The following is a 14823-nucleotide window of genomic DNA, read 5'->3' as shown; positions in this document are numbered from 1 at the left end:
CCATGCTGGCAGGCCGAGCCCTGGCCAGCAGGAAGAAATTCCACCATTTTCTGAAGAAATTCGAAAACCGGAGCTCTTGGTTTCCAGTGCTGCCAGTTGGGTACTGTTCCCCCACCCACTGGCATGAGACAGCTCCATGGTGAGGAATTTCCCCACGTGGCAGAGCTGGGCTCCCAGGGGCAGCTGCAGGGACCCAGCACCTTCCAGAATGGCGTTACCCCTCCGCCAGCCCCCTCCCCTGCTCCCAACCCGAGCCCCTGCCCCTGCCTGCGGCCATAGCCCTCGCCTTCCCCGCCTGCCCAGGCCCCGCCCCCGGCCCCGCCCCCGCCGCCGGCCCAGCGGGCTCCCACCAGCGCCCCGAGGCGGCAGCCGCGCCGCCCCACGCCTTCATGCAAATGAGCGCAGGGCTTCCGATGCTGATTGGCTGCGACGCGCAACGTTGGCGCCGCCCCCGGCAGGGAGAGGAGGCGGTGGCCGGTGGCGGGTGACCGCAGGCAGGTGCGCCCGGCCGGGGCCGCCGCTCCGCCAGCCCGGTCCGCCCGGCCCGGCCCGGCCCGGCCCGGCACCATGACCGTCACACGGCTCGACCAGGGGCAGCGCCACCGCCCGCGGATGGCCTTCCTGAAAAAGGTGAGGGCTGAGGAGCGCCGGGGGACAGTCGCACCGTTATGGGCATCAACACCCACGGGCACGGGCGGGGCGATACGATGCGGTGCCTTGGGGCGGGGGGACCGGTATTCATAGCATCCTGCCCTGCCGCGGCGCCCCGGGGACAACTCCGGGTGTGTGGGGTCGGAGGAGTGACAGCCCCGTCCCTGAGGGTTTGGGGCCAGGGACCTGTTGCGGAGCCCCTTGGATCCCAGCTGGCGCTGGGGCTCAGGCTGGGGGCTGAGGGGCAGTGTGTGCCGAAGTCACAGAGGAACTAAAGCTGCAATTTTATTTGTGTAGCTTAGCCTCAGCTGAATTATTCTCCTGACACGTTTTCTCCCTCTCCCATCTTTTTCCCCAGAGACCCTCAAAACCGTGTCATTTCCCAGGGGAAAACCCATCCGCTGCGGTGCCAGGTCACCCAGTTCAGCTCTGGGCCACAGTTGGTCCAGCGTGTGCGTTCCCAGTGCTTCCAGCTGATGTCTGCTTTCAGGGGGTGTATCGTGGCCAACTGTCTGCTCTCTGCCTCTTTCCACTTTTTCAGAAACGAGTGTATTTGTCACCAGAAACAGTTGAAAGGGTGGGAAGATGTACGCCTACGCTTTTGGGTGTGATGTGTAGTTTTGTAAAACATTCAGTGCTTTTTTCGCCGTAGCATTCATTCAAAAGTGTAGCCAGTTTTAGTATAACTGGTATCTGCGGACTTTAAAAAGCAGAGTGTTAAGCTAGCTTTTCTCCCACCTACCTCTCCTGCCTGTGTCTTATCATGTTGAGTGGAATTAACTGAATTTCCAGTGACAAGTACAGCCAGCCAGTTGCTGTTTGAGTCGTAGTTAGCTCTCCTGGACCACCCGTGACCTGAGGAGGATTCTAGGGGGTAAAAGGGGGGAAATTTGGGGCTATTCAGTGCTAAGGTATGAGTCTGGCAGTACAAGCGCTGTACTTTTTATGCCAGAGGAAGTAGAGAAGGTATTTTCTTTGGTGCTGTGTCTTTCAAGGTAAATTTGGCTGGGGAGCCCTGCCAAAGGAAATACTCTGGGCGAAATTCTGCACTGAGTAATATTCCGTGGAGTTGCCTGCGGGCGTGCTGAGGAGAAGCTGTGTGCGTTGAGAAAACAACCTCCAGCAGCTATGCTTTAGCTGCTCTGTAGGAGTGTAGCCGTCTTTGCAAAGTGCTCCGAGTTCCTCAGGTGGGAAGATCTGTGAAAATACAGCAAACCGCTGTTACGGAGCATGTGCTGCTCGCACAGTGAGCAGCAAGAGCGGTTGAGTAGTTCCAGTGCTTTGCAAGTCTAAGATGTGTTAGCACCAGGAAAGGAAGCTCCCAGAGAAAGGCTTTGGCTGTCATCTCTGCTTTTCTTCCTCCTCTGTTTTTCCCAGACCCCAGGGAAGCTGTGTATGGAGCCTTGACTGTTACATGGCAGCATGTATTCAGACGGCCGTGTCCTCAGAGCTGCCCTGAAATACTGAGCGCCTTTACTGGTCGCCTGTGGTGGGAGCTGAGGATGCTCAGCGTATATCCAGTGAGCACCTTCCAGGCTTAGATCCACGAGGAGCTAAAATCCTAGAGAGAAGCTTTCTTAATTGCTTAAGCCTGTGCTCAAGCTTTGCCACCAGCTGGCACATACGCCGTAACCGTGGGTCTGCTCCAGCTGCACGGAGGATTCCTGCCGTGCTGTCAGGCTGCTGGCTCCGTTGTGCCTTTGCAGCTGCGATGCATCTCCGGGCGCTGGTTCTCCAGCAGGCAGCTTGTGACCGCAGCAACCTTGCCATTGGACATGGGGAGAGGAAAGCGGGGTGCTTTGGGGGCGGTGGGCAGTGCCGTGTACTCGCTGTGATGCTGCTCTGCATGACTTGGGCTGGAGGTAGAGCTTGGTCTTCATGGCTGAACCATGGGGGAGTTGGAGAGCCCCCACCAAGGTCCTACAACCTTGCTAGTCCATGAAATACTCATGACTAACCCTTAGGTTGTTTTATTCTATTTTTTTTGTCCATCCTAAACTGCCTTGGTGGGAAGAATGTTGGCACAGAAGTATATCGGGACAGGGAGGAAGCCCCTGAAATGAATTTTTGGCTGTCTGTGCTTGGCCAGATGCTGGGAGAGCTTGAATCAGCCCAAGCTCTTGGTGCCTGTCCCTGCCCCAGCAGCCGGGATCTGGCCTCCTTTGGGCATCAGCTGGCGAAGCAGGAGGCAGTGCCGGGCAGGGTTGTGCTCTCCAGCGGCTGCTGGGCTGTGTGTTTCTCCTCGCTGTGCTACATGAGCTGCATCATGACTCATCCCTCGTGGGCAGGGCTGATGGATGCTGCTCGCCTTTTTCATCTGCCTCCAGTCCCCGATGGCTCCTCCTGAGGCAGCGCTGCAGGGAGGGACTGGCCTGGGGTCCATAGCATGGTTGGGGCCTTCTCCAGTCTGGTTTCCAGTCTCCAGCAGCTGCTGGTCCTCATCTGCCTGGGCGTTTCTCGAGGTGTGTGAGCATCTGAATTGTGTTTATGCCGCACAGAGCTATCCATCAGACTCCTGCTTTCTGTTTAAGTGAGGCCCTGGGCATGGCTGAAGCTGACCCTTAGGCCAAGCTCAGCCTCATCCCATCCTCCCTTGCCCCGTTCCAGGCTGGGGAGATGTCGGTGCCGTGCATTTCTGCAGAGCGTTGCCCCGAGCGTGACGTGCTCCGAGCAGCCCTGGTGAGAGGCAGTGGGCTGGGCCAGGCAGAACTGTGCTTCGGTTTGGTTTTGTTGCCGTGTGGGCTTAAGTAGGAGGCTGGGCTGGAGTGATGGCAGCACAGTGAGGGAAGAGGGGGCACATGGAAAGAGCCAGCTACGGCCCTGCCCTCCCTGTTCACAGATTGACTTCCTTTGGGTGCGGGATCGCTGTGCACTGGGTGGGAACAGGCCTCCTCCTCTCAGCTTTAATTAAGAAAAAGCAGGAAGTTTTAGGTAGTTAATAATTGATATTTTTTTTCATTTCTCCTTTCCAGTCATCCATGAATGTGCAAAGCAGGACTGTTAATTGTAGACCTAGAAAACAATTGAATTAGCCTTCTGAGGCCAGAGTTGTGATGCAGACCTGTATTGCTGGCTTGGAAATCAGAGCAGGGAGGGATGATCTTTGCAAACAGTACCAGGCAGTGAGGGGGACTAGAACCAGGCAAATACCCTGGTTGGGTAGCAGGGTATTTGGAGGAAGCAGCGGATGTTTAATTATAGCACCAGGAGCGGGCACTTGGCTGTGAGCTGGGGCCTGCTGGAAAAATTTGTCTTTCTTGCATCTGAAGCAAAGATGCCTCTGTCTGTGTTAACGCTGCGAGGGGCTGAACTCCTTGGCTTGGAAGTGTTTTGCTATTGCATGTCAGAGCCTCAGCATCTGGAGCCTGATCCTTCTGTGGTGCAGATGCCCTGACCCTGGGGAGCTGGCGGGTGCCAAAAAGGTAAAGCTCAGAGAAACAAGGATGGGAAATGCACCCGAGGTAACTCACCCAAGCAATCCATCAGCAGTCATCTGCCCCCACTGCTCCCTCCTGTGGGACATCATCCATGCTGGATCCATCCTCTTTCTCCAGAACTTCATTAATCGTTGATCATTTGCAGAGGGGCCCCTCACCCTGCCCGGGGCTTCCCACGTGCTCCTGAAACGCAGCGATGCTTTTTCTTACCATTTGTGAGTTTGAGTTTTGCTTTGAACTCAGTGAACTCGGTAACTTCTTGCAATCAGATGGGGGGCAGACAGTTTTCCTGTTGTCTCCTCTGTGGCTGTCAGAGTGAGGTCACCTCTGTGCAGAGATTCCAGTTGATCTGATGGGAGACCTTGGTGGGGCTCATGCCTCGTGGTGGCTCTATGCTTGAGGTGAGCTCACTCCAGAGCCTGGCTCCTTTAGCAGTCCTCCTGCTGCTATTTACCTCTGTGTTCGTCTCCACCCGTCAACCAGCATCAGGAAGTGGCTTCTGGCTGTACAAAATTCAAACCAGACAGCGCTTCCCTGGCCGAAAGTGTGACAAAATGTGCTACAGCCTGTAGCAAAGCAAGCAAGTGTTCCCACTGTATTTTAACCGGCCCTCCGGGCCTCTCATTGGCAGGCTGGTGCCGATAGCAATTCCTAATCGCCGGCAACCCGTAATCAGGAGTGTCCCCTTAGGAGAAGAGGAAGAGACAGGCTGAGTTTTGATCAGCAAAGTGCATGGTTTGCAGCTGGAGCAGCAGACAGCCCCCAACAGCAGCTCCCTGCCTCCTCTCACTTGTTTCTTTTCAATACGTGTTATTTCTCCAATGACAAGAGGGAGCCCAGCGGGGTAGGAACACGACAAGAGTCTGGAGCTCTTTGCTGCTTGAAGAAAGGGAACATGCTGTGCTGAGAGGCTGTGTGGCTGTCTGAGGCAATTCCTCACTCTTGGCTGGTAAAGACCCGTCCCTCAAGCCCACTGGGGAGCCAACGGCAGCCCCGTGCTGGGGCAGGGCGTGCTGTACCGCTTGCAGGCAACAAGTCCTGCTTGAGCCTGGCTGGACCTGCCTGGTGGTCACAGCACTGCGGTGCGGTGATGAGCAGTGCTGGTTACCCCAGTATCCCTGCAGCTACAGAGAGAGTGAGTTCCCCAAGATACCCGTGTGTGCTCAGAGGGAACTGAATCTGAGTTTCCTAAATTAGTGCCCTCATCTCACACCCAACCTTGATCTTGCTGAGGCTGAAACTGGGGATTCAGTTAAAAGGTCTAAAAAAGCTTTCATATTCCATCGCTTTGGGTCTGGTTTTGCTATTTTAAACAGTTTTATGTAAGTATTTATACAAATATTTGTGTGAAATTTTACCAGGCTTCTCTGTTTTAGTATTAATTTGACACTGGCTTTAGAAACAGTTGAAAATCCATTTTTACTGTCAAGCCCAGAGTGCATGCTGTCACTACAGGCTTAAAGCCTCACTGAATTTGGCAAGACTTTGGGCCAAAGTCACTGTGGTGCCTGGGAAGACAATACTCTTCATTATGCGTGAGTGTCATCAAGTCACACTTGTTAAATCCTCTAGCCCTAGTTAAAAAGCTGCAGCCTTGCCCAAAATGAATGTGCAGAGAGACCAAATTGGTCCTGTTGGACCAGTGTTGATTTAGTATCTCTGGAAGCAGAAGACAAAAAGAAGAGCATCTTCACAAAAACAGTGCTGTCATGGCACTCAGATAATCTAAAATGAGGAGATGAGGAGCGAGCCCCAACACCACCCGTCAGAGAGGGGGGATCCCAAGTGCAAACAGGAGGCTCTTGTGCTTTTGGGATGGTAGGAAGTCAAATATAAGAGAAGAAAAATACCTTTGAAAATCCTCATCTTTTAAAAAAATAGAAGATAACTGGGAACCAGAAATAAAAGTCTGGCCCTGAGGGTGAGACTCATCCTCCGTAACATGATCTGTTACAAACGAGTCATCAGCATCTCTCAGGAATCGGAGGCGGGAGATGCTGCCAGATAGGAGGGCGAGTTGCTCTGGGTGGTGTGTGTCTGCCCCGTCCCCAGAGGGACTGAGCTTTGCTGCCCACGGATGGGGCTCAGACCCTGGGTGAGTGGGTGCAGCCATCCACAGGAACGGCTGGGCAGTCCCTTGTACACCTTCTTCCTACAAGCTGGGCTCTATTTCTGTTTGCAGTCTGCTTCCCCACATGTAAATCCCGCTGTAATCAGTCCTTGGCCAGCTTTTCAAAGCTTTGGCTCGGGTCGTGGCTGTGCTTTCTCAAAGGATGCACCGTTCTCCTCTCCCCCTGGTTGGAGCTTCTTGCTCAGCCCCAGAGCAAAGTGGTATGCTTGTCCTGGTGCTCCTCTTAAGTCCTGTCTGGTTATTATCTGCAGACCAGAAATGGAACCTTTGCTGTTTGATCTCCAGTCGAAATATTGCTTATTTTCTTGGTGTGTGGTGCAATATCTACATGTCTGTGCACAGCTGGGGTATTTGTGCAATAGAAGCACAGATTTTATTTCCTCCCCTTTTTTTTTTCTTTCATATTGTCCCAGCAAATAGCCCACTGAGCCAGAGAAGAACATTTATGGGCAGCAGAGATTTTTTTAAAATTATTTTTATTTATTTGTTTTTTAGCTCAGCTCTCATGGAGTGGTCACATCCTGTCCCCCGCCTGCTAACCCTGGCTGTGCGTGTGTCTTCCGTACAAGGGAGTGACACTGTGAGTCAGTGTGAGCGCTGACAGGGTTTAGAGGGGGCATCTCGAATGGCGAGGAGGGGTTCAGAGAGGACTGTGGCCGTTGCATCCATTCCTGTGGCGCACTGCTGCACACCCCTCTGGCAGCGGTGCTGGGGCTCCCTCCTGCCCGCTCCTGTCGTACATCCCACCCTTGCCGTGCTTTGCAGATCGAAGCCCTTATGATGGAGATGCAGAATCCAGACAAGGGCATCAAGACGCAGACGCAGACGGTGATGATCACGACCATCCCACATGCTGTGGCAGGTAGGAGCTGCGCTGGGGGAAGGGACCAGGCCAAGGAAGTTCATCAAAGAAAAGCTGTGTGTGGACCCCATGGCCACCCCAGGGTTACCACTGCCTGGTGCATGCTGGAGCCCCTGTTCCCAATAAATATTTGCCTGTATTCCCAATAAATACCCCTTGAGGCATACCTGCTCACTTTATCTCATTCTCCCTCATGTCTCATCTGAGTCCTAGCTCTTTGAATCAGAGACTCATCATAATCATGCCCTTTCAGCTATCTGATGTGAGTTTAACTCAAATGACCTTGCTTTCTCTTAGCATAGAGGTGAGTAGGTGCTTCAGCCTCCAGACCTGTCATATTCCCAGTGAGGCTGGATCACAAATAAAGAGAAACATTAAAATCCAATTAAAATAGGCAACCTGGAGTCAGACTGAAAGATGGTACTTCAGAAATGGGCAATAAACAGCTAGTCTCCCTTTTAATGTTTTCTGCTAATAATCATTTTCCTTCAGAATGCAGGAAAAGAACAAAATAGTCAGCCCACTTCTCTGGCTCTAAATGACAGCTTTTCCTCCTTCAGGCAGGCTGAAGAAGACACAGGCGGGGAGCTGTGCTGTGCTGTGTCACGGATGGTGTTACAGGCAGCTCTTATCGCAGTCTCCTTTGTGCCTGCTCGCCCTTTCAGAGGAGACTATCACTATCTCTGCTTCCCTGTTCTCCAAGCCTCCACAAAAGCTCTTGTGAGGGATCCTCCACTATAAATATTCGCACATTTTGTACCAAAGTTTTCTCCTCCTGCTTTGGTCTTGCTGCAGCACTTGGAAATTCGGAAGAAGAACTCCCACTGAAACCAGTGAGCTTGCTCCAGGCATCTCAGGAGACAACTTAGCCAAGTAGATTATTTTTTTCCCCCACTGTATTTGGAAAGCCCAATAGGCCCTGTGTGTTGTTTGCCAGAATTTTGTTTAAAATGAGGAAGCAGAGGCACTGAGATGAAGTCACTTGCTCATGGGTGCAGTCAGTCAGTGAAAGCGTAAGGAGAACTTGGACGACATCTGAAGCTTATTCTGAGCAGCGCCCTCCGTGCAGTACGGCACAAACCATCTCCTGGCTTAGGTGGCTGTTATGCAGCTGGGTTTGGTGGAGCGCTTTGCATCTGCAAAGGAGCTGGCCTTGCCTCCCCTGGCTGTTAGTGAACAGCTACGGCAGCGCTGCGGAGAAGATTCCCCTGTGCTGAAGGTACGTGCCACCTAGATTAAGCGCAGGGGGAACAAGTACTTCTGTTGATGTATGACCGATAGAAAATACCACTTCCTAAAAGTCCATGGCTGGATGATGGTGGAGGGAAGATGCCCGCTGACACTCATCCTCTTTGCGTGCTGTCTGCTTTCTTCTGGTTCCTTAACCAGAAGTGCTACAAGTTCCCTCTTGCGTAAGTCATAAATTCGAGTCAACTTCTGATAGGCAAGTGAGTTTGAGTGCCCTTGCATGGTGGTCATCACTTTCTAAACCGGTATTTTTAGTGCTGCACAAGTTGCATATGTTCTGATTGGCTTCTGGGTGTTGCAAAAGAGACCGATTCATGTTCAGTGGGGGAATGGTGGAGATGTTAGAGCAGTGGGCAGAGAGCCACTGAAGAGAGCTTGGCTCTTCACGTGCAGGAAGCTAACTGGTTAAATTTGGTGTCAGTAAAATGGCTCACAACAGAAATGGCAAATAAACCTCCATGTTAAATGCGCACCTTTGGGGGAAAATGCTTACAGAGAGAGCTGTCTAGAAATGAGTGATGAGATAATCCTTTAATTTCATCTATTTCGGGAAGCAGGCGATAGGATAAGAGCTCTGAGCCCCTATTAGAAAGTTAAGTCATCACTGCAATGTCAAGAAAGGTCAACACCTCAATCTGCAATCCCAGGGGATATTTGGAGGAAAAGACCAGTAACCCATCAGGGAATGAGTGCATTTTTGCCCTGTTTAAATGGAAGGAGGTTCATGAAATTTGCCCCTAGAACATATAACTAAAACTGCTGGAGATTTACACTGACTACGGCTATGACTGGGCACGCTCCAGGAAAAGAACTGGGAGAGATGAGGTGTTTGTGAATGCAGAAATCTTGTTTCCCTTTGATGTGTTCTGTTACCACGAAAACCTGGATCTGAGACTCAGGCATCCCTTCTGCGCTGGAAGTTGTGTCTCTTAAAGGACTCGAGAGTCACTGGTCTCTTACTAAAACGGAGACAGGACCATGCTCTGTGAATCTGGAGATACTTTGCAGAATCTTTCAAGACAAGATCGTGCAAAACAAGGGGTGCTTCACCTTCCCTGGGCGTGGAAGCTGTTGCGCTGCTTAAGTCCTTCCTAAGCCAATGACGAGGGTGCAAGTGTTGCTCAGGCCACGTGTGCTTCTGCACACTCACCTTGTGCCGTCCTGAGGTCACTGCCTGCCTGGGGCTCCCTCTCCCAGGGACTGATGCTTGCTTGGTCAGGAGAAAGCCTGAACGACAGCATGGCCAGAGAGAGACTGGCAGCGCATTTTATCTCCGCTTCTCTTGCGTGGTGCATTTAAAAGCTTGTTTGCAAGAAGGGGTCTGTGCACTCAATAGGATCCAAAGCACAGTGAGGGGTGAGGACTGGAGAGGCCTGTTTTCACTCATGGACTTTGTCACGCTCCCAATTTCAAGCACCTGACATTTTCTTTGCTTTACAGGTAATGATATATTGCAGTGGATTCTCCAGCGCTTGCAGATCACTGAGGAAGGTGGGTAGAAATGTAAAAATTGAGGCTTTTTCAGCTTTGAGTTGTAGAACTTGAAGGTCTCCATAGACAAAACCTCTTAGATGAATTGTTCTCTCCTGACTAGCCACTCACTTTTTAATTCCAGTGCAGCGTTTCTGTGCAATTGAAACGTCTGCCTTCTCCATTTTCAGAGGCATTCCACCTGGGGGACCTGTTTGTCAAATACGGATACATCTACCCTCTTCAGGAGCCAAAGAATCTCACCCTTAAGAGAGATGGCAGCCTGTACAGGTTTCAAGTGAGTCGCGTCTTCTCTAAAGCCATTGAGAGGGAGTTCAGCACTAGTTTTAAAAACAGGCAGCTGGGACAGTTCCCCAGGAGCTGTAGTCGTGAGGCCATGCTGTGTAGCTGTGCTGGTTGTTAGTGTGCAGGAGGAAGGAGGAAGGGATCTGCAGAGAAGCCTCAGGCCAGTTCCCCCAGTTCTATGTTTCAGATTACAGTTTGCAAGGAAACTGTGATACTTCCTTCAACTAAATCAGCGTACTTGTTCAGCTTCAGAGTAGCTGTGCTTTCTTCCAAATGTGTGTTCTCTTCCAGGTCTTAAAGTAGCAAACAGAATCGCTGGTTGAAAATAGAATGATCTGGGGAGGCTAAATAATGAATATACAAAAAGCACAGTAGTAACGGGGTGTTATCGGGGTTCATGGCTGGACTGTTTCCACTACAGTGGGGAATTAAGGTACCCTTGTGCTTTGAATGAGGAGTCTGGTTCCCACATGGTGCCAAATCAGGCTCCAGCGTCTCCATCTGAATGCCCGGGCAGCAGCGAGAGGTCGGCCACATTAACCGACTGCAGAGCAGGAGCGGAGCGGGCATCGGCAGTCTGCCGACCTCGCTGCTCCTGCCGTCGCTGGCCCACGCCGCCGTGTGAGCTGACATGCAGCTGAGGAGCTGGGGCTCTGAGCGTAGCAGAGGAGAACTTTCCTCTCCCTCCGGCGTGGGTGGTGCTGCATGGCTCTTGCCATCGGTTCAGGGCTACTGGGCACTAACGAAAGGCTTGTTTTTCTGCAGACCCCTTATTTCTGGCCCGCACAGAGCTGGCCTGCTGATGACACAGACTATGGTAAGTGGTGGCATTGTGTGTGTTTAGGAGGCGTAGTGCAAGCCCAGGTGTTTGTGCACGCAGTCCTGCACCGTGTTTGCTGCTCCTCTTTTTGTGCTGCATGTCCGCGTGCGATGACCAGCCCTTGCGTTTCCGTTCATGCTATTTCATGAATTCTTGATGATGCTGAACTGAGGGAACGCTCTGGACGTGACCACCTTGTGGTGGCCTTGATGAGAGAAAGTGCTTAAGCTTCTGTTACGTTTCACTAAGATCCATCAGACTGGAACACATCTGAAATATCCTTCTGGGTAGGAAAGACTTTAACACAAGGTTAGATTTCTCTGAGTAGTTAAGTGTGTTCCTGGATCTGAGCCCAAGACCGTGTTCTTGTAGATTTGGATCAGGCCCTGCATTCAGAGATGGTTCTTTCGTTATATAATGCACAGTGGCTTCCAATTTCTCCTGATGGCTCCTTCTGTATCAATCTTTTGTTGCCTTTATAATGCTTTTCATTACAGAGCTGGTCATGAAACTTGGGCTGATCAGCTTGGTTTGCTCCTGTGGGCTGTGCAGTTCACAGACTGATTTGTTTATACTGAGATTGTCTTCTGTGGCTTTTATCTACATTATGCTATAGATCTGGGGAAATAAAAAAGCCCATTTTAAATGGGAACATTTTTAATAGAACTTAGACCAAACATTGGCCTGTGTTTGGAAAACTTGGAGGTCAAACTCTGAAGAACCTCAGCATCTTAAAGATTTGGTCCAGTATCCTCTGACCTGTGAAGCCCTGGCCGAGTTCCCAAAGGAGGAGTGGCTGCCTGAGAAGGCTCACACTGCCCGCTCTGCGTGGCTGCTCCCAGCCTGGGTGCTGGCTCACGAAGCATCAGCAACAAAGCGAAAGCACCAAGTTCTTTTTTCTTCAGTGAGCTTTTGTGAGCTTGGAGCTCACGCCTGGGAAGATCCCATAACAGACAAAGATTCTTGTGTTTGTCATGTGGGTAAATTGTAATTACTCTTGAGTTTGTTGGTCTAACTATAACTGACTGCTTATTTGCTTCTCCCTCCATAGCAATTTACCTAGCAAAGAAGAACATTAAGAGGAAAGGGATTTTAGAAGAGTATGAAAAGGTAAGGAGGTGTTGTACCTGTTCCATTGCAAGCCCCTTGTTTGCCATAGCTTTAGCCCTCTGTTGCTAATGAATAGACTGTAGCAAAAAATCACCCTCTCAGTTGCATGAGTTGTTACTCCAGCAGTGTCAAAAGGCAAAATTTTGGAAGCGAAAAAGTGGCCAATGCAGGAAAATACTGTGAAGTCAACGATAATTTTAGCAGGGATAATTGCTCTCCTTGCAGTGGTATTTTTGAACTCTTGCAATTCACGTAATTACATTCAGAACAATCCAGATTTCTTGGCTTGGTTGCCAGCCTGGCCTAGTTGAGCTATGGAGAGTCAAAACCCTAGCACAGGAGCGCCTTGTCCAGAATTTTCACACTAACTGCTTTTTATTTTTATTCCAGGAACATTACAACATGCTCAATCAAAAAATAAACTACAAGTGGGATTTTGTTATTATGCAGGCCAAAGAGCAGTATAAGTGAGTTGACTTGTGTTCCTTTATTTGCATCGTCGGGGAGGGTATGAGGAGGCACAGCTTCGCTGTCTTGGTACACAGTTAAATTACAGCTCAAACACATGAACTGCAGCTTTGTATAAGTTACAAGTGCCCCTCAAGACTGTGAAACAAACCTGCCTTTCGTATCAGCTTGAGGTTCCTCCATTTAAGGAGGAGGCTTTGTTCACGTCACCCTTCGTGAGGGAAGGGTTTCAGGTGTTTTCAAATGACAGGACACCCGCTTGCAAAGCCTCGCCCCCGCCCGCTGCACCCGCGTTTTCTCCCTGCCTGGCATTTGTCTGCCAAAGCCGTGGGGTCGGGGGGGGTTGCGAGGGCGCGGGCGGGCGTGGGTGCCTTTCCTGCCGACACACGCACCTGCCTCTCTGCAGATGGTTTTTGCACGGGCGCAAGTGTGCAAGGGGAGGTTTAGCTTTTGCGCCTGATGTGACTCCCTGAAGAAGCCGGGGTCTGATGCTGTGGCGTGCAAGCCCTCCTTAGAGACAGCTTCTTTTAGCTCAGGGCTGTCCATGAGCACTTGTGGATCAGGCCACTGGACTTAGGACCCGTTATGGGTCTGGTTCTATGATGGCTTGTCCATGTCTCGCAGCTGAACTGAATGGCCTGACTCATGGAGCAGTAAATGTTCCCAGCAGGGACCTGGAGAAAACCCTGAAGTGCATAGTTAGGCACCCAGCCAAAATGATTTGATTTTAGGAGGTGAATCCTTCAAATTCCCAGGAAAGTTAGTGAACCTGAGATGGCATTACTCCTTTGGAGATAGGATCTTTCCTACTTCTGTGGGTTTTTTACCTTTTTTACCTCCCAGCATGGCAGGCTCTGCCTCTGCTGCTCAGCAGCGTTTCTGTCTTCACTGGGATGGTAGCCAAGTCGTCAGAATACAGCTCATCAGATAACTGTCTCATTAAACATGAGACTGTTGTTCTTGTAAACTGAGGTCAGACTTGGGCTAAGAGATGCCAAATGCAGTTTGAAAGTTAGATACCGAGACTGTGTCTGAACTAGCAGATTAAACACGTCTGAGGCTGTTTGATGGTGATGCTGGGGCAGACTGGTGCAGCAGAACCCGCATCCACCCTGTTAACCGCAGCAGGGTGGCCACATGCAAACAGCCTTTTGGGAATGCTCCCTTGCCCATGCTAAGTCCTAAATTGTGCCCAGGACTTGTCTGGGAAAGAATTAGTTGGTCTGAGCCCAAACCATGCTAGTGCCTCTTCTATTTAATAGCAGAGGTGATTTGGGTTTTAATGCTTGGGAACACTGCTTGGTACCATTTCCAAATAATTTCTGTGAGAAATGCCCCTGTTTACTGTGAGACAGGGGCGAGACGTGTCCAGGATGTATCTCTGCATGGCAGTTCTCGGATACCGCCAGGGACATGGGAGACAGATAAACATGAGGCAGCAGGACTGACCACAAGTAGCAGGATATTAGCGTAAAACTACCCAAGGGCTGTGTGCCTAATTAAAAGCGGATGTGTCTGCTCCCAGCTGAGCTCGGGAAGGCGATGATTTCTCAAAAGCTATAGTCATGTGTGGCCATGTGAACGGCGTGTTCTGCAGTCCAGAATTAGCCAGGGTAAGACGCGGTCAGGAGGCTGCATCAGAGCCTTGCGCAGTCAGGCTGGGACCCACGGGGAGACTGGAGGTGTGCCCCTTTTCTTACCCCACTGGTTTTAGGAGAGCAAAATTCATTAATTCCCTTGGTAGAGTCATAATCCTTTTCTGGGCTTTGCAGGGCAGGGAAGGAGCGGAAGAAGGCGGACAGGTACGCCCTGGACTGCCAGGAGAGAGCCTACTGGCTTGTGAACCGAACTCCCGTGAGTAAAGGACGACGGCTTGTGGCTTTGGGGCCTGGGTGGTGCCCTCCCGTCAGGCACCTGGGACAAACGCCCGCCCGCCCGCTAAGGGCACGGCCGTGGGCATGGCGTCTGGGCTGCGCACCCAGCCGCTTCTCATCAGGGCAGGGGTCAGCCCAGTCCACACCTCCCTTCTCCTTTGCAAGGGAAGGAGGTCCAGCTGCAGCACCCGTGCTCGGAGGTGAGCGTTCCCAGGTTCGGGGGACAGAGCTGCCCCAGGGTACTGCTGGCTTGGAGCTGCTGGCAGTGGAGCCCTTCGGGGCTCGGGAGTCTCCTCATGCATTCGTGTGAACCAGAGACTTTAAAACAAAATGAGTTTTACAAAGTTATTGATCTTTTTTTTGTTCCTAACAGCCCGGCATGCTAGACGTCCTAGAGTACGGAGTAGACCGCGTAACGGATCCCAATGAAAATAAGGTAAACCAGG

At 51.3% G+C, this 14823-nt stretch overlaps 1 protein-coding gene across 3 annotated transcripts in view; it reads left to right on the top strand.

Moving 5' to 3' along the window:
• Positions 1–389: 389 nt before the first annotated feature.
• RGS9 (regulator of G protein signaling 9) overlaps positions 390–14823 on the top strand; it is a 33801-nt gene continuing 19367 nt past the window's right edge. Inside the window, exons 1-10 of one of the 3 annotated variants that reach the window (XM_086473885.1) lie at positions 390–477; positions 530–630; positions 6985–7081; positions 9770–9820; positions 9991–10097; positions 10871–10922; positions 11977–12035; positions 12426–12502; positions 14276–14357; positions 14751–14813. In XM_086473885.1, coding sequence (XP_086330011.1) covers positions 390–477; positions 530–630; positions 6985–7081; positions 9770–9820; positions 9991–10097; positions 10871–10922; positions 11977–12035; positions 12426–12502; positions 14276–14357; positions 14751–14813 — 777 coding nt within the window. Of the gene's footprint in view, positions 478–529; positions 631–6984; positions 7082–9769; positions 9821–9990; positions 10098–10870; positions 10923–11976; positions 12036–12425; positions 12503–14275; positions 14358–14750; position 14823 lie in introns of those variants that run through there. The other 2 variants (XM_086473884.1, XM_086473886.1) reach the window with 2 other exon arrangements.

This window comes from Leptosomus discolor, chromosome 15 (genome assembly GCF_034619465.1).
Source record: "Leptosomus discolor isolate bLepDis1 chromosome 15, bLepDis1.hap2, whole genome shotgun sequence".
In the NCBI taxonomy this organism is placed as follows: domain Eukaryota; kingdom Metazoa; phylum Chordata; class Aves; order Leptosomiformes; family Leptosomidae; genus Leptosomus; species Leptosomus discolor.
The sequence above is the reverse complement of the archived record's forward strand: the minus strand, read 5'-3'. Positions and strand labels throughout refer to the sequence as shown.